Genomic DNA, 26,645 nt, shown 5'->3' with positions numbered 1-26,645 from the left:
CTTTTCTCTGATCGAATTTGTTTCAACAGGAATATGTCGGCGGTTCAGATCTTCTATCCATATGTTCAGCGCCTTTTCCATTTTAAGTAGAGCATTATCACGAACACGTTGAGACACCTATGCTGACGTTGATGCACAGCTAGCAACTGCTTGTCTTATTTCTTTTTCACTTTTCTTAATGTAACGCACTGTCGACTCGTTCACTCCATACTCACGACTACATGTGGCGTAGCTCATGCCACTTCTTAGCTTGTCCAATAACACAATTTTCTCTGCTAAGGTCATAACTTTTCTTGATCGTTTTGTCGCTCTAGAGTTCTTACCAATTGTATTATTAGCTTTCGGTGAGGCTGGCTTACGTCCTGGGGCCATGTGGAGAGCACATGGGAGGCAAGAGGCTTGTATCACAGCATGGTTACAAGTGCACCAAGCAGGTGAGGCAGGCAGGTGTGGACTGAGGGATGCGGGGCAGAGGGGCCGCGGGAAAGGGACAGAGGGTGGCGTGAGTTTACCGTGCTACAGTTAGAAGTGGCGGGAATTTCAAATTTTTTGTTTTCCACATAGTAGAACCTCTCTCATTCGGACTATATGGGGGGAAGGGTTGTCCGAATTAGCAGATTGTCCGGACCATCAGGGTAATCTCCAGTTCATACCAAAAACTATCTACATATGGTATGTTTGTTAATTATTAACATATGTGGCATATGTCAACCCTACGTAACTGCAAAAGATGAAAGGATACTAAAATAACAAAACTAATCATGTACGATAGTTTTGTATTGTATAATTTACAGGTAGGGCCATGACAAGAAACGAGCCTACATTTTAAATTGTAGTAAGTGACTAAGGCCCGTGTAGGCAAAAAAATAAATTAATTAATTAACTAATATTTGGAATAAAGCTTATGTAGGTAAAAAATACATTGTCATCTTTGGCATATTGATAATACCCATATGGGCAAGAAGCTAATGTTTGATGTACAAGTAAAGCACATTTAAGTACAAAAAATAACCTACAGTAATCACTAAACACTGCAGAATATTCTGACCCATTTTTGTGTAAGCAAACTCCTCCTTTTGAAATACAGCGTAAAAATATAAATGGTTGGTGGACTAGTTGATGGAACGAATGCTAGCGTGTGTTTTAAACAGGCGCCCATGGTGTGACCTAGCGTGATCCGAGACAAAACGAACAGCGATCGCTTTCCGCGCCGATACTGAAAATGACCTTAGAATTACTTTCAATATATTTTTGGAGCTTATAACTGTATTTTTAAATTTTGTCCGAATTAACAGAAATCCGGATTAAAGGGGTCCGGACCAAAGAGGTTCTACTATTCAAGGATATTTTAGTTAAACTTCTTATTGCTAAGAAAATCCGCGAGAGGGCAAAACTGTAGAAATAAAATCAGCGAAAAATGCGGGATTACTGTATAGTCATCCCTTAACATCCGCGGGGGTTAGGTAACAGAGACACCCGTCTATTTATCTATCTATCTATCTATAGCCCAACGCCCTAATCCCGCAAAGGGTGGCCGCAGACAAAACGCCTCCAAGTCGCTCTGTCACCCACCATTTGACTACCCTCCCCCCAACTCACCCCCCCCCTCCCTCATATACCTCTCAACTCCATCCCTCCACCTCATCCTCAGTCTACCTCTCCCTCTCCCTCCCCCCACCTCACCTACATACACCCTCTTAGTCAGTCTTTCATTCTCCATTCTCTTCACATGTCCAAACCACCTCAGTGTATTTCTCCTAATCTTCTCAACCACATCCACATCCACCCCACAGCGTTCCTTCACTTCTTCATTCGTCAACCTGTCCCTCCACGTCACTCCACATGCTCCTCTCAAGTAACTCATTTCCACTGCTCTCACTCTTGACTTGTTCCCCTCTTGCAAGGTCCATGCCTCGCTTCCATACGTCAGGGTAGGGATCACAATACTATCATGCAGTGACTTCTTAACTTCCTTACTCACCTCCCTATTTCTCATTACTGCTTTCAGTGTACCAACAACCTTCCTTCCCTGCTGTACCCTTTCATGCACTTCATCCCCCAAAGTTCCATCCTTACTCATCACACTACCCAAGTACTTGAATGCACTCACATTCTCCATATCCTCACCATCCAACCTCACTGCACACTCTGTGACTTCATTCCTCTCAAACACCATAACTTTACTTTTGTTTACATTAACTTTCAGATTCCTCCTCCTACACACTGTCCCAGATTCATTCACCAAACCTTGTAACTCCCATTCATCTTCACTCAACAGTACTGTATCATCAGCAAACAGCAACACCGGAAGCTTCCAAATCTCACCCTCATTCATTAGAGCCACCCCCACATCCACTGCCCTACCCTGCACCTCCTTTACAACCCCATCCATGTATATATTAAACAGCCATGGAGACATCACACAACCCTGTTTCAGTCCCACATTGAGATCAAAGAACTCACTCAGCTCACCATCCACTCGCACTGTAACCCTAGCTCCCTCTTACATACTCTTCACAGCACTCAACATTTTCCCCTCCACTCCATATATTCTTAATACCTTCCACATACCTTGCCTATCTATTCTGTCATAAGCTTTCTCCAAGTCCATGAAGGCAGCCTACACTTTCCTTCCCTTCTCTAGATACTTCTCCACTAAACATCTTGGAACAAATATCTGATCTACACACCCTTTTCCCTTCCTAAATCCCCCTTGTTCTTCTCCAACTAACTCCTCTGTCATATGCCTAACCGTATTAATGAGTATTCTACTTTATTTACCAGTCACACTAAGTAGGCAGATACCCCTATGGTTACCACATACTTCTCTCTCTCCTTTTCCTTTGTATAAAGGAACAATTATACCTGATTTCCAGTCCTCTTGAACCCTTCCCTCATCCCAAGCCAATCTACACAACTTCCATATCCACTCCACAACAATCTCACTCCCATACCTAAGCATTTCACCACACACTCCATCAATTCCTGGGGCCTTTCCCAACTTAATATTCTTCATCGCGTCCACTACTTCCGCCCTACTGATCTCTTCCTCCCTCCTCTCATCTCTTCTTCTCCCAGCCATTCCCCAACCACTTATACTCGCACTGCTCTCACTCTCCACATTCAACAAATCCTCAAAGTGCTCCTTCCATCTCCTCAGTTTCTCTCTCTTCTCCACCAACAATCTATTATTCCTATCTTTCACTCCCCTACTATTTCCCCTTTCACACTGCCTTACTTTCTTTACCTCCTTCCAAAACAATTTCTTACTCTCCCTCCATTTCACACTCAGATTCTTCCCAAACTCCTCATCCACTTTCTTTTTACTCTCCTTCACCAGTCTCTTAACCTCCCTTCTCCTGCTCACATATACTTCTCTCTTCTCTCTCTCATCTTCTCCCCTATCTCTACTCGCTAACCATTCACTATATGCCTTCTTCTTTTGTTCCACAGCTCGTTTCACCTCATCATTCCACCATTCTGTCCCTTGCACACCCTTGCATCTCCTCCTCATTCCACAAACCGCCTCACACGCTGCACCTATCTCTTCCGTGAATATCTTACATACGTCTTCCACCCCTTCCATCGGCTCTAGCTCATACCTTCCCAGTCTTTCTTCCACTATGCTTCTATACTCTGTCATTTTCTCACTATCTTGCAATTTCTCCACTCTTCTCACAGGAGTTGCTACCACCTGTCTTCCCCTTCGCCTCCTCAACCACTTTCTTTGCAGCTCTACCTTGGCCATCACTAAGTGATGGTCCGAGACTCCATTCCCCCACCCTCTTCACACTCTTGCATCCAACACTTGTCTTCTCATTCGCTCATCCACACACACGTAGTCTATCATTGCCTTTCGTTCAACAAGTTCACCATCCATCCTCCTCATTACTCTCCATGTATACCGGTGGATCATCTTATGCCGAAAGTAGGTATTGGCAATTGCCAACCCCTTACAAGCACAGATGTCCACCAAAGCACTTCCAGTCCCATCTACGTCAGCTGGCACACCCCACTGACCAACCACTCCATCCACTCGTACATTCCCAACTTTGCCATTCATGTCTCCAATCAACAGCACTCTCTCGTTCCTCTCAAACTTGTCCATACACGCTTCTACACTCGCCCAAAACTCATCTTTCAGTCTTGCCACTCGATCCTCTGTCGGGGCATACACACATACAATCGCCCACGCTTGTATACCTACTTTCATCCTCACCCATACAATCCTTACACCCACTGTTCCATACTCTCTTATATTCTCCTTCCACTTCTTGCTTATCATCAGACATACTCCCTCTCTTGCCCTCTCATTTTCATTAACTCCCGCACATATACCTAAACCATATTCCCATTCTCTCACCCTTTCACCTAACCATTTAGTTTCAGTCAATCCACATATATCCACTTTTGCATCCTCAAGCACCTGAACAATCTCTCTCTCTTTCACTTCATCATTCACTCCTCTCACATTCCACGTTCCCACCCTAAGAATGTCCTTCGTCCGTTCCTTAGTCGTCAACGTATGGTCCGTCCGGGTCCGAGGCGCTTTGTTCGCTTTTTTAGTTAGTTCTTTTTACGGGGTGGGGCACTAACCCACCACCAACCCTTTTAGTCGCCTCGTACGACAAGCAGGGAGACTGGGGGAGTATTCTTGAAACCCCCCTACCCCCAGGGGCTTAGACACCCGTGAATGTTAAAAATCCGCTGATATCTGCTGCCCCCCCCTAAAAACACCTCTGGACCTCCCATTTCCTTATATAACTAAAGAAAAACCCCATGTGCATGTTTACAACCACTTTATTTAATACAAGAACACTAAACAACTACTTTATTTAATACAAGAACACTAAAAGTTAAAGATAATGAATAGTGTACTCCTGCATGGCCTCTTCTGACTACTGTGCTCATCCCAGCTCCCTCCAAAAGGAAGAGTGTTACAGTATATTTCATTCACTGGATAATGCCATTACTGTACTAAAACAGCCATGAACTGTGCCTGGGATAATGTTACAGTGTCAGCAGAGTTAAGAGATTTTTTTTTTTTTTTTTTTTTTTTTTTTTTTTTTTTTTTTGCTGTAGCCATCCGCGGATAGTCAAAACCGTGCATGTTAAAACCGCAGATGTTAAGGGATGACTGTACATTCAAGTTCTGAAAGATCATTTGTTAAACATTTTTGCTATTCATGGGTGCGACTTTTTCATGCAAGATTCAGCTCCATGTCACAAGTCAAGAAAGGTGACAAAATGGCTTCAGGATAATCGGATTGAGGTCCTCAACTGGCCTGGCAACAGTCCGGATCAAAATTTGATAGAAAACTGCTGGGCAAAGATGAAGAAAATCATGGCAGAGAAGAAGACACCCAATCTGGATGACCTCAAGACTGAACTGAAAAATGTTTGGTGCAAAGAAATGTCCTTAGATTACTTTAGAGATCTAAGTGATTTCATGCCAAATCGCATCCAACTGGTCCTGAAAAACAAGGAAAATTTGATTTCATATTAATGAATGACTTTTGATGAACAGACATTGTGATATACTATGATTTCTGTGTTTTTTAATACCTTGTGGGGGGGAGGTCCTAAGTCAATTTGCGGTAGCTGTAAGCTTACCAGTAAATGCTTTCCTGGTTTACAGGAAATCATTTGGCTTGCCACTTAGTGTAGAGCTACCCTAAAAGAGAGTACAGTCCCTCCAATTTTGCGAGAATATAGTTGACAAAAACCCTCGCAAAATCAAAATTCGCAAAATTGAAACAAATATATAAATTATAGGCAAATTGGTCGACATCAGCCCAAGGTAAGCACTTTTTCCCACTCTTTCTCTCGATTCTACCTCTTATTTTTACGATGATAAATGAAACAAACATGAACTGATGTACTGTACAGTGATATTAATAAGAAAACATCATAGGTAATAAACAATCACCAAACTCCTGACCAATAGCAGAGTTACCTTTACCTGTGTTTTTCCTTTCAGTAATTTTCAATTTGGTCTCCAAACTTATTTTCTTGTTCTTCTTACCCGTTGCCACCATGACAGCACTCGTTCAAGGTTAGTCTGCTGGGATATTGTGAGGAGCACCACAAAATTGTGAGGATCAGTGACCTTGGTTGGGAACAGGTGCAAACAAACGTGGTGGGGCGGCAGACCACTGAACTAGGAGGCGCCGTACGCCCAGTGAACCATGATGTCACTACTCCGCGTGGCAAAGTAGTGCAGGAAGACGACTCTCCCACCACTCGACCTCGCATAGTGTGTGATTGCTCGCAAAGTTCATAAATGTTAAAAAATACATGACTTTTGAAATTACCTTGCAAAATTGGTGATTTGCATAGTTAAAATTCGCAATGTTGAAGGATGTACTGTACCACTACACTAGGTGGGTGAATGATGGGCGCCCCCATCAACCACCTATTTATACCAATGTAACTAATTTACTGTGGCATATTTGGCCGTGGAATTTTTTTTTGAGCCTCGGGAGCAATCACTCGTGTTGCCACTGCTGGAAAATTTTTTCAAGATCTTGAAAAATGAACCCCAACCTTGAAAGCTTGAAAAAGAAAATTAAAAAGGTCAAAATCTTTAAAAAAATGCAAAATTTTCAAATTTTTTCATTAACTTTTTTTGTTTTTACCTTTTTTCCACTTGCGATATCACAAACTAAATGAAGCAGAGAAAATCAGTCATATGACTGTACAGAACTAATTGATTTGATTTTGTGTTAAGTAACGTAGATGTTTATTGCTACTGTTTTTTAAACTGGCCGCCAAACTACCAATCCTGACATCTACACGCTTCCAGCATAAGCACTCCCATTCCTTGCTGTGGTGTGTGGTGGTCCATGACTTCCACCATGCAACTTCTCTGTCACAGAGATGACCACGAAAAGAAAAACGCAAGAGTGGCAAGTGTGTGTTTAATGTTTTTCATAATTACCAGATACAGTAGCGAAGCTGATATTGTTTTCAGTGTGTGTGTGTGTGTGTGTGTGTGTGTGTGTGTGTGTGTGTGTGTGTGTGTGTGTGTGTGTGTGTGTTAGCACGATAACTTCACAGACGCTCAAGATATCATCACAAAATTTTACAGGTATGTAGTAAGGAAAAAAAGCACTCATGAGTTCGAAATTGGTGAAAGTAGGTCAAGGTCTGTCTTACTGTTACCATGATAACTTCGCAACCGCTCAAGATATCATCACAAAATTTTACAGGTGTGTAACAGGGATGAAAATCTACGAATATTGTTTTCAGTTTGTTTTTTCTGTCTGTGTGCCTGTTAGCACAATAACTTCGCAGCCGCTCAAGGTATCATCACAAAATTTTACAAGTGTATAGTAGGGATGAAAATCTCCTATGAGTTAGAAATTAGTGAGAGTAGGTCAGCATCTGTGTGTCTGTTGCCAAGATAACTTTGAAACCGCTGAAGATATCACAGAATTTTACAGGTGTGCAGTAGGGATGAAAATATCCTACGAATTCGACATTGGTGAAGGTAGGTCAAGGTCATGGTCGTATTCCTAGCCGTGCTAGATATGCATCAGCTCGCGGCTGGTGTGATTCTCCCCTTGGCAGAGCCACCAGTTGGCCTTTCTGCCATTTCAAGGGGGTCATAATGTTGGACAGTACTAGTGAGTCGAGATTTAAGGTAATGGTATTGTACGAGTACTAGAGGGTAGAAGGGAAGTAGACAGCCACTGCAGTGAACTCACATTTTCATTACAATATGTTGCCTCCACTGCCAGGTATTGTAATTATGTGTATTTTTATTTTTGGACGCTTGAACAGAATAATATATTGAGTTTGTTGCCTGTCTGACATCATGAATAAATAATGCAGAATTTGCTTATTTAGTCTTTTCTCACATTCATCTTGCTCTTCTGTTCATAAAGTACCCTTCAGAACAAATTTATATGATGTAGTAACTTGATCAGTGTTAAAACTGGATCGTCAGGTAAGTAACACTTTTAGAAATTCAAAAATTCACTGGGAAAATAATTTAAATCAATAGTCAGGAAGTACATATGCTGACTCCGTATGGCATCAGAGATTCAGTTAATGTATATTTTTATCATTTTTAATAATATATAGTACCTTGAAAATTTTTACCCTATCTTGAAGAATTTTACCCAAACATCTTGAAAAATATACCGATCATGGGTGGCAACGCCTCACAGACAACAGATTTTCAAACCGTCGTCAGTTTTTTTTGTGGATTTTTGTTGTTTATGCATTGTTTCCATGATGTTTAGCATTAATATGGATGATCATGTGTGTTCTGATGTCTAAATATGGCAGATTGACCTGAAATCAGTGCCAGAATTATGGGGGGTGCAGTACATTCAGTGGTGAATAGGTCAGGTGCTTTTTGGTTTTCAGAGTTTTTCTTTTCGTGGTTTTCTTGGTGTTTAGCATTACTTTGGATATTCCTATGTGTGTTTTGATGTCTAAATATTCCTGAATGACTGGAAAACACTGCTATATTAAGCATAGATACTGTACAAATAAGTTAGGTATAGGTTGGAGGTGGGTATAGGTAGGGTCTGGGTGTGGTAGGGGAATAGTGTTCATTATTCAGATGTTGCCACTATCCGGACATGCCTTTGGCTCTGTTATGTTTAGATAAATGAGGGATTACTGTATTTCATCCAGCCAACTGCATGTCTTTCCACATGTCAGTTCCCCAGTCCCATCACCTTCTGTTCCCCTTTCTTACACGTTCATTATTCACGTCCATCCACCTTCATCTTTGCCAACCATGCCTGCTCCCAGCTTCAGGCTCCCATATGCCCTTTTCACCACTCTTATTTAGCTTCATCCATTCCCCCTGTATGACCAGACCATCTACACACATTAATTATCAGAATTTTTGACAGATTTCCTTAGTGTACTAAACATCTTCCATGAATCATATTACATCTTACCCTTTCCACTCAGTGCATTCCATGCTCATTCATCAGTAATACTATTTCCACTGCATTTACTCTTTGAATTTTTACTCTTTTGTCATACCAAAGTTTCACACTCATATGTTAATGAAGGGGCAAACACACCTTCATGCAACCGTCTTGCAGCCACCACACTAAGACCTCTGTTTAGTATCAAGGCCATCCTAGCTTTATTCACCTTCCTTCCTTGTAATGCAGTGCTTTCACTTTCCTTTGCACATTTACCTCCCATCTCTTGGTGGTAGATAGGGCCATCCATCATCCACCCTATTGATATAGTGTTGCCTACGATTACTTCATCCTTCGCCTTTATGATACCATTTCTGTATCTGCCTTCTTCTCTTCCAGGTTTCTTCTATCCTTCCTGTCACTTTTCTTCTCATCTTTCCATTATAGGTAATTCTACACTGAGTGACAAGTGAAATGGTTTTCTGTAAACCAGGAAACCAATTACAGCACTGGTTGATACCATATAACCAGATAATGAGGTGATTTTGAGCCCACCATGGTGCCTCTGTTAACTGGGTGGGTGGACACAAATGTAGCATTCATCCAGGGAACCAAACCTCCACACTTCTATGCCTTGCTGTGGTGAGGTGCTGTCTGCCTCAAGGGAACATTAGGTCAGTGCACAGGATGGCCCTGCAGTAGTGACTGCTTGCCTGCAGTTGATGGGCCTGCTCAGTGAGACATACCAGGGTTAACAACAACAACAACAACCTCCTCCCTTTCTGGCACTGATGAGCCTACATATGGTGGTGATGTGCATCTTTGATAGAGCAGCTGCAACATCTGCCCAAGAGCCAGATCTCATATTTTCCATGCACCTCGTCGTGGGAAGGATCCCTGGTTCGACCCTGATGAGGCACTGCCTGCTACAAGGCGGTGCTGGATCCGTACATGGTGTATGTACAATACTGTACATTTAGGATGGCTCCACAAAAGCAGTTACTTACCTGTGGTTTGTGAATCTGATTGGCCAGACAGACCAGGATTTAGTTACAACCTCTGTTTTCTGTTACATCACCTAGATCTTAAACTCCCTCACTTATTTTCTCTCTCCATTCACCAGCTCGTCATACTGAAAGTTAATTTTTTCTCTGAACAACTATTGGTTTATGCTTATCTGTGTTTTCTTTCAGAGTATATGGTGCTAAGAGTCTATATATCTATTGAAGTTCCCTTAATCCTGTTAGGGGTGGCCACAAATAAATCACCTTCATATTGCCCTGGTCTCTGCCATTTTTCTGCCCTCCCTCCAACTCACACACTCTTTCTCTCATGTATCTTTTTGTTCCACCCCCCTATCTCATCCTTGGTCTCTTCCTTCTACATACATTTCTCAACTCCATTCCTCCTTGTCATCCTTGGTCTTCTCTTCCTACATATATCTCTACACTTCATCTCTCCATCCCATCCTTCATCTCCCCCTCCTACTTTCCCCTTCTGCTCAGAGACTCAGAGACATCAACAAAACTCTGGACTAGTCTGCAAAACTCCTGTTCACTAATACCAGGCAACACAGCATCATCTGCTTGCATGAGGCTTGAAATGCTCCATCCTTACCATTTATTGTCATACCCATCCATTCTCATAACTCAAGTTTTAACTTCTTTTTTCATGACAGTCTATCTTTTTTTTTTTTTTTTCTTTTTCTCCTCCTGTCAGTAGGGTAGGGACCCAGGGCTAGGCTTCTAAAGCTAACTACACACGCAGGTGTTTGGCATGATGATTATCGTTTGTGGACTGGCGTCAGTCTCAAGTGTCAAAGTCAAAACCTTACACACACACACTGATGATTTGTCGCTAATGCTTGGATTGAGGACAGGCATCAAGGTGCCAGTTGTCTGTGTGTGGAGGCATGAGAGCAGAGGAGAGTTCTCAGTTCCCCTAAGCAGAAGTGGCGATGGACAGTGCCTACACTCAAATGACTGGTGCAGACCGTCCCTACATGCAGATGACTGGCACCAGTGATGCCAATCCTTCTTCTGGCCTCACATGGAGTTATTACCAGACGTAATTCCATGAGGTGAAGTCATTCCGCCTGACGACTGGACTCAAGGGCCCTCCACACGGTGAGGTTTGGCCTGTTGATGCCAGTCGTCATGAAGTCATCACGCCTATTGCCTGCATGTGTGACTAGCATAAGTCCCTACATTTAAGGTGTGGGTGAACAGTTACTAATTCTCTGAGAGATATGTGAGACATGAGCCTCAACCAACCCTTGGAGGTAAATCCTTTGGGCTTCCTCCAGTTGGAGCAACTCATCCCATCACACCACTTTGCATTTATTTGGTTTTATGATTACTACCCAGTCTAGTACAGTAAATGTTTTTTCTATGCAACAGGGTATCATTTTACCTGTCACTTAATGTAGAGTGACTCAAAGTTAGCACAACGGTGATTGAATGGAGAGTAAGTTCCCTAACCTAGCACCTTTCTCATTATCCTATTCATATTCATTGTACTGTATACCTATATTATTTGGCCGTGGGGACATCACACATCCTGGCATACTCTAGTACTGATATTGAGCCACTCACTAAAAACCCTTTACAGCATTCAACAGTTTTTCATTCATGCTGTACGTATGTAAAAGCTCGCTTAATCCTTCTGTATTCACTTCTTTTCATTCATTCATTCATTGATAGACGCCATGTATCCCAAATGGGGTGGCCAAGGGCTTAGAGTTAATTGTTTTACAGGGAGGGGCACTAATCCTCCACCAACCCCACTTGACACGTAGGGAGAACGTTATGCCAACAGCATCTGGTGTTCCCAGGCGGTCACCCATCCAAGCACTAACCAGACCCAACGTTGCTTAACTTCGTTGATCGGACGGGAAGCGGTGTACTCAATGTGGTGTGGCCGTTGGCTATTCATCCTTTTTTTTTTTTTTTTTTTTTTTTTTTTTTTTTTTTTCCCCCCCACCCAGAAATGCCATAAATTCCATATAGGCCTTTTCCTGTGTTTTCTCCATTCTGTTTTACTACAGATATTTGATGCACACATTCTCATCCACTCCTAAAGCCACCCGTTTCATCGTTCACCAGGCGTTTTGATATACTGTACTGTATTCCTAATATATGTACAGTTGTGGCCAGGTGTTCCTTCCCACCCTGCTATATCAAGCCTGTAGGTATAACAGTGTCATACACATATCATAATGTATGCAGTACTGTGCTGGCTGCTAGCAGATGCTGTGCAGTCATATTATGTCGGCATTATATTCCGAGATTGTGTGTGACGGTACCTTAGTTACAGGTTAGGGATACCAGGGTGGGAAGGAAAACCTGGCCGCAACTGTACCTCCGTATACTGTACATTTCCTTAAACACTTGGTAGACTTTTACCACAACTTTCTTTGATCACTGTCACCTGTTGTTGCTGTTGTAGGTGTTATTGTTTTTGTTGCTGTTGTTGCCACTGCTGCTGTAGTGGTCCCAGGCTCATCTGGACATAAACCCTTTAAACTGCCAGAAACTAACCACTTTAGCTGGCTTCTTCCCGAAATATTTGCAGTTATGTTGAAGGATTGTCATTGCAACAGAGAGGTGCATGAAGTAAGTAAGTGTATTAATTGTATTATGATGGGGCAGGATTTCTATAAGGGCATATTAGTTTATTTGTGAGTTGTATTTTATATTTTTACTGGAGCATGAAGTATGATGACCAGATTGTACCATGGCTAGGTACACTTGTGTCTCTCTGGGAAGGGCAGTCTCTGAGGAATGAATGTCTGATAGGAGTTCATGAAGAATGACTCTGTGGGGCCATGTTTTTATGTGCAGTACAGTTGCACATAATGCTAGAATTGTGTCCTTAACACCTGTCATGTTGCAAGTTTTTTTTTAGTATAAATAAAAGAACTTATGGAAATACCATAATTAATTGCATCCCAACGTCAAGCTCAGAGTCCCGCTTTGACCCTTCAACCCTCATCATCATTCCCTATAACCACACTCCAAATACCAAAATGCTACTAAACAGCATTATAAAGTGCCCATTCAATGTCTGCAACCAGATTAAATGGAAAAAGTTTCTCTCCACATGTGAGTCTCTCCCAGACCCACCTGGCCACCACAACGCTTGTGTCATACATCCATTCACAGGCTAGCTCACACCATAGCAGCAGTGAAACAGCTGAAGCTAACCTCCTAAAACAATAAACATTTCAGTCAATCAGCAAGTGACTACTATATTCTTGTTCAAAAATAATGAAAAGCTCATGACTATAAACACAGGCTGAACATCTATCTGTGTTAGGTGGGGGGTTGGGTGGAAGGATGCTTCGCTACAACCAGGTGCTGTATTTTTAAACCCCGTTGAACTGAAATCAGTCACAGTGAAATTAGAGTTAATATTAAATCGAAAATTTTATAATACATGTACAAATCAAATGGTCTGAAATATTAGTTAAGTGAAATGAAGACCTGTTAATCATGTGAATTGGTTTCTTTCCCAATCTCATCACAGCCATTCCAGGTGCTTGTTTTTGTTCTTTACACACACACTTATGAAGTACCTTGACAGATACCAGGACAAAAATAGATGGTTAGAAGTGTTAAATCACCAGTTATTAGGAATATAGGTGGAAATGGTCACTCTCTGAAAAATCGAACAAAAAAAGTGATATGAATTTTCGTAAACAACTGATCCACACCACACCTTGAGGTTGATTGCATGATTTTTTTCCCCCTTTCTTGGACAATTCATATTGCATCTAGGATGAGTTTGTCATGTGTTTCTTAGCTAACTACAAGCAAGAGTTGCATAATATTGGGGTTGGGGGGGCGGAGAGGATGATCATGTTGTGCTCATTGAGGCCTGATTGGATGGGTTTTACTTTTACTGCTGAAATTTGCATTCTGTCCTATGAATTCCCCTAATCACTTTTTTCCAGGGATCTTTAAGTCGTACATTCATTTGAATGTTTTGTGCTGTAAACATGATGCGTTGTATCTGACTGTACTGTGTATATTTCTTAAATGTAATATTAAGTGGAAGTGGAGGAGGGATGTTTTTGAGTCATTTTGTGTAATGTTGGGAAGTTATTTTTTGCTTCTTTGTCGTGGTAGTGGGGATGCAACATGAAGTTGCATGGATGGGATGGATCCTGTGTTGGAGTAGTGAATTATGTGTGGTGCCTCTTGTGTTCTTGGGGTCTTTGAAATGGAGAAGTTTTGTTTCTTGGTGTAAGTGATCTAGATTTGTGGTTTATGTGCTTTTGTTATTATTCGTAATTGTTCTTGTGTATTGTGCTCTTTGTACGTCATGTCAGTATTGTTACTGAAGGAGTTGGGGGTTTGTAGCTCATTGAAGGAAAGGCTAAAGAGAGAATGAAAAGGTTGAACTCTGTGGAACACTGCTGGGTGGTATTCTCCACCTGGGGCTTTGGTTTTAATGCTGTACTTGAGCTTCGTGTCTGAAAGGAAATTAGCTTGCCATGTTTGTATTGATAATTCTCTTTATCAGCATACTGTTTATCGTGGTACAGTATCAAAAGCTTTGTTTATGATTTTTCTCTTGACACTGGTGTGGTTTTTAATGAGGGTTGTTTCATGTTGAAACTATATTCGGTCAGTTTAGAATAATAACAGTGATATGATAGTTATGGTGCTGCTGATGATGATTTTTTCCCATCTGAGGATGGGATGTGGACAAGGAAGGAGAAAGCATGAAATAGGGAGAAGTATCAATAACTTGCCCAGTGTAATGAGCCAGACACTCATCCTTACTTCATTTCCAACTCCTAAAATCCTGACTCCCTTATTTGCACATTTAAAAAAAAAACAGATGTGCTTCACATTGTGTGCCAGATAGTGAATCCTTTGACCGTCGGTAATAAAAAAGTGGGTGACAGACAGTTGTCAGATAGAGTTGAAAGCTGACTGAAGTGAATCCCTGACTCAGGAACATGAACTATTGTATATCCTCACTATGAGGAACCTCAAAGATAACAACAGTACTGGTAAATTTTTAAAATAAAAAGTGGAGTGAAAATACAGTATTAAACTGAAATCAAATGAAATTGATGAATTTTTATTTTGTTTTGACTGGAGTTGAATTGGAATTGATGATAGAAGAGTTGCCCCCATCCTTGCTGAATACAATGTATCTTTAAGTACAGGAATGGAATTTTATTATTATTATTTTTTGTTGAATAAATAATAACCATATGTTCATAACCAAAACTTTAATGTGCAAGGCAGATCTGACCAATATGATGATAAATATTTTCCAACAGGTGAAGCTGTGGGTGTTTCCAGAAGGCACACGAAGCATGAGTGATGAGATGCTGCCATTTAAGAAAGGTGCCTTCCATTTGGCTGTTGAAGGCCAGCTACCCATCCTTCCCATTGTTTACTCCTCATACAGGGGATTTCTCAGTCATCCTTGTAAAATATTCAATCCAGGTATAGTGTCTGTTTTCCTGTAAAGATAGCAGCTATCAATCTAACTACAGTAAAACCTGAGTAATCAGGACTAATTGGGGATGAAAGCCAGTCCATATTAACTAATTTTTCCAGATAAACCAGACAGCTGTGGGCCTCATTAACAAAGACTTAAACATCCTAAAGTACAGCTCTGTCAATTTTTTTTTTTCCCCTCTCTTTTGGCCATAGTAGAATGGGGGTACAGTAATACCCCTATATACGATACCCCTAGATGCAATGCCCTGGCTTAACAGTGGGGGGTAGAAATACCTAATACCCCTATATACGATACCCCTAGATGCAGTGTCCTGGCATAACAATGGGGGTAGAAATGCCATCATACTCTGCTTAAAGATGGCCAAACTCCATATTAACATTGGATTTTGCTTTTTTTTTTCTATACTGATTTTGATATTTTAGACTAAAATTGTGTGTTTAGGTTGATTTATTAACAGTTTTTAGACTTAATGTGTTTTAGCCATAGGTGAGGTGAACATTGTCATTTTGGGGTACAGTTTATGAAGTTTGATTTTTTCCAAACTTATATTTGATGATTTTCATATTTGATTTGTTGGTTTTAATAAGTTATTCACAGGTGTTAGGTTTAGGTTAGCGTCTTTTACAGCTGTTAGGCCATTTAGATTGGCTTTAAACTTGTTTTTGGCCTCATTAGGGTGGGTTTCGGACTTGGTTGCGGGGGAAACCTATCTATCTATCTATAGCCCGATGCCCTAATCCCACAGAGGGTGGCCACAGGCAAAACACCTCCAAGTCGCTCTGTCACCTACCATTTGACTGCCCTCACCCCAACTCATGTCCTCCCTCCCTCATATACCTCTCAACTCCATCCCTCCACCTCATCCTCGGTCTCTCCCTCCCTCTCAAACCCTCCACTTCACTTACATACACCCTCTTAATCAGTCATTCATTCTCCATTCTCTCCACATGTCTAAACCACCTCAGTGTATATCTCCTAATTTTCTCAATCACATCCACATTTACCTCACAACGTTCTTTCACTTCTTCATTCGTCAGCCTGTCCCTCCATGTCATTCCACATGCTCCTCTCAAGTAACTCATTTCCACTGCTCTCATTCTTGACTTGTTCCCCTGTAGCAAAGTCCATGCCTCGTTTCCATACGTCAGGGTAGGGATCACAATACTGTCATGCAGTGACTGCTGAACTTCCATACTCACCTCCCTATTTCTATCACTTCATCCCGAAAACTTCCATCCTTACTCATCACACTACCCAAGTACTTGAATGCACTCACATTCTCTATATCCTCACCATCCAACCCATGGCTGGAAAATACATCCCATTACCTTACATTTTAAATCTACCCTGATACACGATACCCTGCCTAACGATGAGTTTTACGTAACAAATTGCATCATTAAACTGGGGTATACTTGTAATTTGAAAAGTAGAATGGTGGGGGGGGGGGGGAGTGATGGAGACTGAGTAAGAGGTGGGTGGATGTGTGCTTCCTACAAGAAGGTAGTTCAGGGGAGGGTCATCTAGGATGGTTGTTAGGATGGACTGTAGGTGTAAGCTATTTTGACAGGGAAATGTAAACTGATGTGTGGTGTGAGCCTGCTGGTCGATAAGAAATGGGTGGAGTGTGTCATGAATGTAATGAGAGTACTGTAATTGGAAGGATTATAGCAGTGAAAATATTTGGTAACTCATGATTGCACTTATATCAGGGCATGCTCCACAGGTTGGCTTGGATGATGAAGAGATTCTGGAATGACTTGATTTGTGTGGTTGGTGGTATGGAGTAGGATGAGGTTGTAGTTTTGGGTGGGGATTTAAATTGTCATGTTGGTGAAGCAGCTGAAGGATATGAAGAGGTGCATGGAGGATGTGCATATAGCACAAAGAATGCTGAACGGGAAAGGGTACTAGAGTTTAAGAAGGCAATGACCATGATTGTGTGCAACACATATTTTGGGAAAAGAGAGAGTAGGTTGATTAGCCAGGCTGACTATTTTCTGGTTAGGAGGCCTGATAGGATGTTGATGAAAGATGTTAAAGTTCTGGGGTGCTAAGAGTGTGTGCAGCAACAAAGATGACTGATACGTAGCTTGGTGCTGAAGGAGTAAGTGGGGAAGAAGAGGACTTATGCATCCAGGAGGGAAATTTGGAAGCAGTAAGGGATCCCTTCTGTAACAAGATGAAAAGAGAGGTGGCTGAACAGGGAGCAGTGGACAGAAGTGTGAATGAGCAGTACAGAGCTTTCAAGAACAATCTCTTGAGAGATACTGATTCTGTGTGTGAATGGACAAGGGGCCCACCAAGTCATATGGTAATTTGGTGGTGGGATGAGGGTCTAGAAGCAGGGATTAAGGACAAAAGATAGCTTTCCTGGGAGTGGAAATGGGGTGGTAACAAAGGGGAATATTTGGCTGTGAAGCATAGGGTCAAAAAGGAAGTATACAGGGCATAATCTGAGTCTTAAGAGACATCTACTGGATAACCTAAATAGTGCCAAAAGCAAAAATTTTGGTATTCAAGGTGGCAACTCAGATGGAGGGAAAACAGGGATGTCACAGGTGAGCAGTGTATGAAGAATGATGAAGGAAAGGTAATGATCGACAGTGAAGATCTTAAAAACACTCGGAGAGAGCATTATTGCCAGTTTCTGAATGAGCAGTTTGATTGAAACGGAAGGTTTGGAGTCCGTGGATCCAGTGTTTGACCCTTGGCCTTTGATTGATGCTGCTCCTGCAAGCAATAGGCAGGGTGCAGGTGGGGAAGGCAGTGGGTGTGTCGGGTTGATTGCTGAAATGATGAAGATGTCAGGAGATACAGGAGTGGGTTTAGTTACTGATATGATAAATTTGATTTTATTGTTGTGGTAAGTGGGGGCACTCACCATCCACTCACACAATGTAGTGCTGCTCTCGGGTGTCTGCCCTTTCCTCTCCTCCATCCTTCTTTCCTTCCATCTTCTTCTGTCGTTCTTCCCTTCATTCTTTCCTCATCTGTCTGCCTATAGGTGACTTTACACTCCCTCTTTTTTGTTTCTTTCCTTCCTTCTTTCCTCTTCTTTCTACCTGTGGGTGACTCTACACTGAGTGACAAGCTGAGTGGTTTCCTGTACACCAGGAAACTATTTACTACACTGGGTGGTAACCATATAACCAAATTTTGGCGCCTGGTGGTTGAGTGGGTAATTACGGCACTCCAGTCGGATTGAGCCAGCGAAGGTTTGCATCCAAGGGGTGGTTGGAGTGTATTGCTTTTGTAATGCCACCAGGGATGAATGGGGCTGGTCACTCTCTTCTTAAATGTCAGGACTGACTTGCCTAACCCTGGGCTCCTATGCTTCTCGTGGGGCAACGTAGGATTGGACAAAGAATGAATTGAACGATTATTTATGTGTGTGTGCCGTCCCAGATAAATGACTGAAGAGTTTGACTGTAAATGTGTGTAAGGGAAAGGGTGATGCACTGGAAATGGGAAATTATTGAAACAAAACTTTTGGATCAGATAATGAAGGAAATTGAGGGAATCCTCAGAATGATAAGGGAAAGAGTGAATATAAATGAAATGCAACTTGGGTTTATATCAAGCAAGGGAACCACTGATTTCATATTCATTGTCTGCCAGCTTCAGGAAAAAAATGTTGGAAAGAAAAGGGAGCTATACTTTGTTCCATTGATTTGGTGAAGGCATTTGACAGAGTCCCTAGGGGCGTGTTAAGTGGGCAGTGAGAAAGCATGGGCTTGAGGAGTGGCTAATTAGATTGGTCATGGTCATGTATGTGGGTGCTTACACCCAGATGGGAGTGAATGGAGATATGAGTGATGAGTTTGCCATGAATGTTGGCGTGCAACAGGGGTCAGTCTTGAGCCCTGTACTGTTTGCCATGGTGCCTGAAGTTCTTGCACGTGACTTAGAAACTGACTTCCATAGTACAGTAGATGTATGTTCATGGCCTAGTGTTGATTGTAGAGAATGAGAGATAGGTGGAGGAAGAATTTAGGAAGTGGGGAGAAGGAATGGGGCACAGGGGTTTGAGAGTAATTGCAGATAAAACAAAAGTGATAATATTTAGGGCTAGTGGCAGTACTGCCAAAGTAGAGGGAGTGTAGCCTTGTTCAGTTTGCCACAAGGGTGTGGGAAGTAACTCCATCTTGTGCAGTGTTTGTGATAAGTGGGTGCATAAGAAATGTAATGTTATTAGAGGTAGATTTTGAAATAGGTCTGATTTTGTGTGTATGGTGTCTCAGGGAGAGCATGTGGAGAGTGAGAGGTGTGAAAGGATTGAATGTCGTGCTGGAGAGTCATGTGAGAGTGTGGAGGAATTTCGTTATTTGGGGGATATGTTATGTGGTGAAGGTGGAGCTGGTGCAAGCTGTTTGGCTAGGGTAAGGAGTAGTCGGAGGAAGTTCAGAGAGCTGTTGCATCTCAACTTTGAGAGGGCTCTTCTTCTGTACTAATGGATCCTCATATGCAGCATGTGTTAGGTGTGTATGCTGTATGGTAGTGAGACCAGGGCAGTAAAGGAGGAGGACATTCTTAGGCTAGGTCAGATGAAAATGACAGTGATTAGATGAACTTATTGTGTTTCCTTGAATGTTAGGCCTGGTGGGTTAGGATTGCAATTGAAGAGTTGAGAAGAAGGATGGGACTTGAATGTATTGGTGTTGTGATAAGGAGTAGATGCGGATGGTTTGGCATGTTGAGAGGATGGAGGATGGCAATTAGCCATGGAAAATGAGAGATTTGAATGTTTTGGGTAGGGTTGTGAGAGGAAGACAAAAAAGACCTGAAATGAGGTCATACAGTGTGATCTTGGGGATAAGGGACTGAAGAGGGAAGCAGCCAAAGATTAAGCAGCATGGAGAGCCACCCCGAGGTGACCAAGGCCCATGCATGCAAGCATGTTGGAGTCTTTTTTTAATGATCTATCTGTGTATCTATCTATAGTCAGTTGCATTAATCCCGCAAGAGCTGGCCACAAACAAATCGCCTCCATGCCTCCCTGTCTCCTGCCATTTTACTGTCCTCCCCCCAGTTCACCCCATTTCTCATATACCTCTCCACTCCATCCCTCTGTCTCATCCTTGGTCTCCCCATCTCCCAGATACACTCTCCACATTAGACTCTCATTTTCCATCCTCTCCATATGGCCAGACCACCACAATGTATTTTTCCTGTCGCTTTCTATCACATCCACATCCACTCCACAATGCTCCTTTGTTTCCTCTTTTGTCAGTCTGTTTCTCCATGTAACTCCTCATGTTCCTCTCAAATAACTCATTTCCACTGCACTTACTCCTGACTTTTGTCTTTCCAACAAGGTCCAAGCTTTGCTTCCAAATGGAAGAGTTGGTGTCACTACTATCATGCAGCGGCAATTTTACTTCCATGCCCACTTCTCTATTTCTTATCAATGCTTTCACAGAACCAGCAGCCTTTCTTTTCTGTTGTACCCTGTCAAGCACGTCATCCTCTAATCTTCCATTCTTATTCATCACACTACCCTAGAACTTAAATGCACTCACATTTTCCATTTCCTCATCACAGTAGTTTAATGTAATGCACAGTTAACACCACTGTCATAATTCTGAAAAATATACAATACAGAGAGTCAAGAAGTTATTAATACAACAATTATATGCACATGGCAGAACTGGGCTTTAGCTTGACCCAGCAACAGGCATGCTTCATCTCAAGAATTTTGTTGTGTACGTAATTACGGTTTTCACACTTCTTCACTTTATATTGTTAATATAATGAAAATTTTGACTTTGTGGTGTTTGTTATGTATTTTAGGAAAACCAGAGGCATAGAAAAACCATAAAGTACAGTACCACAGTTTAGACTTTCTAAGCATTTCACAGTATCCTGCTTGTTCTAGAGTTCATATGTGTGCTTTTGTGACTATATTTGTCTTGTGACTTGTGACCATTGATCTTGTGCTTAAATACAGGCACTCCTGAATGTACTTGTAGTAAAAACTCCCAGATCCAAACATTCAGTTTCCAAAAACCTCTACTTTCCAAAATATTTTTTCATGCTATACAGTTATCCCTTGGTTATCACGCGTTTGGTTATGGCGGTTTTGGTTAAAGCTTTGAGATAAAAATCAATGCCTGTGTCATTACCATGCAACTTGCAGTTCGAGCACGTCATTTATTGTACACCCGAGCTGGGCCACATCCAAGCCCGAGACTCACAAACATACACACATTCCTCACATGCCCTAATCCAGTGCATCAGGCCATTAAATCATCCAATAGCTCATCCTGTTCCAGTTCATCAGGCCATTACATCATCCAGTGGTGTTGCTAGATAGCCCAGGTTAATAGAATGTATAAAAAATCAAGCCCCCAAGCCACTAAGCCCCCTTGCAGAGTACAGCCTGTACTGTGCTGTACAGTATTATCATTAAATTTCCCACCAATTTGTAAACTTTATAAATGCTTCAATGGTTAAGTGTTAATAAACAGGTAATCACATATAATTTATGATTATTTGGGGGGTAATACAGACTCTTTTGCAACCAACCAGAATACCAGATAATCGTGATCATAATCCCCATCTCTTGGATTTATTCCTGACAGATAATCCAGATCAGTACAGGATAGAAGTACTGTCACCACTTGGATCCTCTGACCACAATCTTATCAAAGCCTTATTAGTTAGACCCCCCCCCCTCCCAAACCTCCCTGTTTTGAACCTGTCAGGGTGACCCGATGGCACTTTGATCAGGCAAACTGGGATGGATTTAGAAATTATCTTGCTGACATTCCATGGCAGTCTTTCTTCTCTAATGATGTCAGTTCTACCCAGTCCCAGATTAATGACTTAATACTAGCTGGTATGAATTTATTCATACCAAGTCATCATTTCACTAATAGATTGAACTCTCCAAAGTGGTTTGATAGCATCTGTGCCAGAGCAACGGCCCAAAGTCATTAGCATATAACTCTTTCCTAAAATCAAAAACATCTGAATCCTCTGTCAATTTAAAATTGCTAGAAACCATGCAAAAGCTGTAATAAATCTTGCTAAATCAAACTTTCTTCAAAATCAAGCATCAAAACTACTTAACCCCTCTGTGGCCAAAGGCCCAGAATTTTCTGTGCACACCAGGCCGACGCCGGGGCCATTTTTTTAAGGTTTGAAAATTGATTTTTTTTTTCATGCCATATTGAAGAGAAAGTTCAGATGCACCTAACAGTGCAAATCCCAGCTTCCTAGACGCATTCTGTGGCTTGCAATGGAGCATGAAAGTTGCAGAAATATCGGCAACCGATATCCGCTGCCCAGGGGCGCTGCCGCAGTGCAGCTAGGCAGGTGTTGTTGTTTTTTTGTTTACCTCCCAGAACAATGGGAATGGTGCTGAAATGTTGCACATATATGAGATATGATGATATGGAATGATTTCAGTACATACTGTAATATGTCAAGAATGGCTAGATAAAAAATTGTTATGAATATTTTTTCACCTTTTTGATTTAAAATATGTTTATGGTAGTTTCGAGTTATTTCTTACGTTATCGTCGTGCCCATGCTTGGGAAAGGGAGCGAAAGGGTTGAATTTTCAGTCCTAAATGAGAAAATTGCACATCCTCAGAGGCTAGTCTCTGCCACAGGAGAACAAAGTGGAGGGTCAGATCTGATTAGCAATACGGAAGTTGAGTCGCAACTTTGAGCTCCCACACCATGAGCATGGCGAAAAATAGAATCGTAATGCAGTTTCAGATCTAAGAATAAGTCTAATTATTACGAATACAGAGACAAAGCAGAAGTAAATATGTTTACAGACAAGGGAAAATGTATTTTTTCCATAATAACATGTTCTTCTTTCGCTGTCATTTTACGTTCATCTTTATCATTTTACCTTGTTATTTTCGCAATATATATTGCCGTCTCGTAAACAGGGTGGTTCTGTATGTTTTGCAAGGGAGGAAAAAGATTGTATTTTCTGTTTGGGTCGAGATAATGGGTGTAACTATGTGTTTTTAGGCATGGCCACGAGCGAGAAAATCATACATCTGTTCGTCACGACAGCAGGTGTTGAACTGACAGATGATATGTGAGAGGGTGAAGTCAGGGTCGGTCTCATGTCCCAAATTTTCATTCACTTCCTGAAAGTTTTCACAGTTTTCTACAAGTTGCACTGCTTCTAATGATCCAAACCATTACAGCAAACCTGAATAAATTGGTAAAGATACCAAGACAAAAATGTATTTTTCACTTATTATCACATCTTTTTTGTTTGTGCCTGTATTACTTCATAATCTTAAACAGGTGGTTGTGTGTGTTTTGCAAGAGAGGCCAAAGATATGTTCTGCCTGGGTCGAGATAATGGGTGTAGTTGTGCTTGATTAGGCATGGCCAGGAGCGAAAAAAATCGAAAATCCACTCATCACAGCAGCAGGCTCTGAACTGTTTGATGGGGTGTATAGGAGTGTGGTGTAGGTCAGGGTGAAGATGTTCAGAATGTTCGTTCACTTCCCAAAAATTTGTGCAGTTTTTTATAGCCTGCGCTCAAACGACGCCTGCAGCCATTTATCAGCTAAACATCATTCGATGCCAGGGGCCACGAGGGGTTAACAACCCTTAATGACAATAGAATATTCTGGTCAGCTTTCAGTTCTTTCCATAATAACGTTAACAAGTCATCATCCATTCCCCCACTAAAATCTTCAGATGGCAGCCTTACAAATGACCCGTTTGGGAAAGCAAATATAATTGGCAGTACATTTGCCAAAAATTCTACGGTAGAGGAAGTCAGCCAGCATGTCCAAGTACTTGAACTTGACTGTCCCGAAATTGTTCCTCTTACAATACAGACTAGATATGTAGAATCCATCCTAGACAGTTTGCCAACCAACAAAGCTCTAGGCCCAGATGGAATTCCTCCAGTTGTTTTGAAAATGTGTTCCCCAGAATTTGCCTCCTTTCTAGCTAAATTATTCAGACTATGCATATGTACTTCTTCATTCCCTAATTCATGGAAAGAAGCCAGTATCCACCCAGTTCCAGAGAAAGGAAGTTCCTCTAACCCCACTGATTACAGACCAATAGCTATCACATCTCTTGGTAAAGTATTTGAAATTGTAATTAATAAGCACATAGTTAAACCCCTTGAATCCAACAACTTTAATTAGTGATAGACAATATGGTTTTCGCCATGAAAGATCCACCATTGACATACTCATTCTTCTGACTCATACCAACCATCAGTCAATTGACCAGTGTGGATAAACTCATGCAGTAGCCCCTGGTATTTCTAAAGCTTTTGACAGAGTGTGGCACCATTCCCCGCTGCCCAAACTCCCTTGTTATGGACTAATGTCTTTTGTTCCTCTGCCTTCCTCATGTCTCAGTGACATAAGGATAAGAGTAAAAATAGATGATGTATTTTCCAATTTCCACTCAGTTAACACCGGCGTGGCACAGGGATCAGTTCTGATGCCAACCCTATTCCTAGTTCATATTAACGATCTTTTATCTATCACCCACAATCCCATCCATTCATATGCAGATGACTCAACACTTCACAGTTCATTCACTCTCAAACACCTATTTACAAAGTTTAATACCTCTAACTCTCAACTCAGTTCAGCCATCTCCATAAATCAAGACATATCCTAGATCAGTGAATGGGGACATAAGAATCGTGTCTCATTCAGTGCTTGTAAAACCAAGTATATACAATTTACTAATAGACAGATATTGCCAGATTTGTATATTACTTTCGGTGTTACTAATATTCCCATCTCCAAAAGTATTGAAATTCTCGTTGTCGCACTTAACAATGCCCTCAGCTGGACCTCTCATGTCAGATCACTTGCTAAAACTGCCTCAAAGAAACTTGGATTGTTGTACAGAGTCCGAAACTTCTTCACTGACGGGCAGTTAGCTATAATTTATTATAAGAGTCATGTGTGCTCTCAACTTGAATATTGCTCACCCATGTGGATTGGGTGTAGAGAGGTTGCACTAAAACAGCTAGACAAAATTCAGAACAAATCTTTTGGAATTACTGATAACCCTTGTATTATAAGTAAACTACCTCCCCTACAAGTAAGAAGGAATGTTGCCTGCCTTCATTGTTTTACAGGTACTTGTATGGCAAATGCTCAGATGAAGTTGCGTCCATTGTGCCACCTCTCCATGCCATTTTTCACTTATTATCATGTCTATTTTCTATGTGCCAGTATTACTTCATAATCGTAAGCAGGTGGTTGTGTGTGATTTGCAAGAGAGGACCAAGATGATATGTTCTGCCTGGGTCGAGATAATGGTTGTAGTTGTGCTTGTTTAGGCATGGCTAGGAGCAAAAAAATCAAAAATCCACTCATCACAGCAGCAGGCTTGATGAGGTGTATGGGAGTGTAGTGTAAGGTCAGTGTGAAGACGTACAGAACGGTACGTTCACTTCCCCAAAATTTTTGCAGTTTTTTATAGGCCGCGCTCAAACGATGCCTGCGGCCATTGATCGGCTAAACGTCATTCGACTCTGGCGGCCACGGAGGGGTTAATGGGGTAACTTATTTGGGGTAAGGTGGTAAGGAGGGGTAAAAGTGAGAGTTTTGGAAAGTTGCCAGAACACATTGTACCATTATACTGTACATGCAAGCATATTATTTGAGTGACGTGGATTTGGGTACCTAAGCCCTTGTTCAGTCCCTGTTGCTTGTGGTATTCAACGTTTGAGTGTATTCACCAGACAGTGGAGGCATATGTCTAAATTTTTGCTCAGAGTAATTATGGAGTGAACACAAAAAGGTTAATTTACAACTTTACTATCATATATTTGAATATCCAGTATATATGGTTTTATGTTAGGATTTATATTTTTAATTTTATTTACTTTACCTGTGCTCTTTGTTTCAGGCCACATAATTGTCACCTGCTTGCCACCCATTTCCACAAAAGGCATGACCAAAGCTGACATGCCATACCTGATGGAAGAAGTTCGTTCCCAGATGATGGAAGTTTACACGAAGACATCTTCTCAAGTAAGATCATGATGCCTTTCATGTTTTTATATATAGGTGTTTGTCTTCTTTTATGTTAGTTACTTGAGTAATGTATATGCTTGTGATAATACTGTAAAGGTAGTAGTGCTTGTTGTATTGTTTTTGAACATTCATTTTGCTAAAATTATGTATACAGGGAACCCATAATATCCAGGTGACTCATATCTAAATTTTCGCTTATTTGGATCATCTTGTTTTTATGCATGTATCCACTCTTATCTGAATCCTTAATCATGATTAAGAGAAT

General features: G+C 41.4%; 1 protein-coding gene and 1 non-coding gene across 2 annotated transcripts in view; one reads left to right on the top strand and one right to left on the bottom strand.

Moving 5' to 3' along the window:
- The window catches only part of LOC145415036 (1-acyl-sn-glycerol-3-phosphate acyltransferase alpha-like), a 207,605-nt gene that overhangs the window by 174,293 nt on the left and 6,667 nt on the right, over nt 1-26,645 (top strand). Inside the window, exons 4-5 of the mRNA XM_080284454.1 lie at nt 15,193-15,361; nt 26,253-26,377. Of these exons, the coding sequence (XP_080140580.1) occupies nt 15,193-15,361; nt 26,253-26,377 (294 nt within the window). The remainder of the gene's footprint in view (nt 1-15,192; nt 15,362-26,252; nt 26,378-26,645) is intronic.
- On the bottom strand, nt 11,703-11,821 carry LOC145415154 (5S ribosomal RNA). Its single transcript, XR_013900009.1, has one exon. It is a non-coding gene; the product is annotated as a 5S ribosomal RNA (ribosomal RNA).

The sequence above is a fragment of the Coenobita brevimanus genome, chromosome 101, assembly GCF_032717465.1.
Source record: "Coenobita brevimanus isolate Jiangsu-jjx chromosome 101, ASM3271746v2, whole genome shotgun sequence".
Classification (NCBI taxonomy): Eukaryota; Metazoa; Arthropoda; class Malacostraca; order Decapoda; family Coenobitidae; genus Coenobita; species Coenobita brevimanus.
The sequence above is the reverse complement of the archived record's forward strand: the minus strand, read 5'-3'. Positions and strand labels throughout refer to the sequence as shown.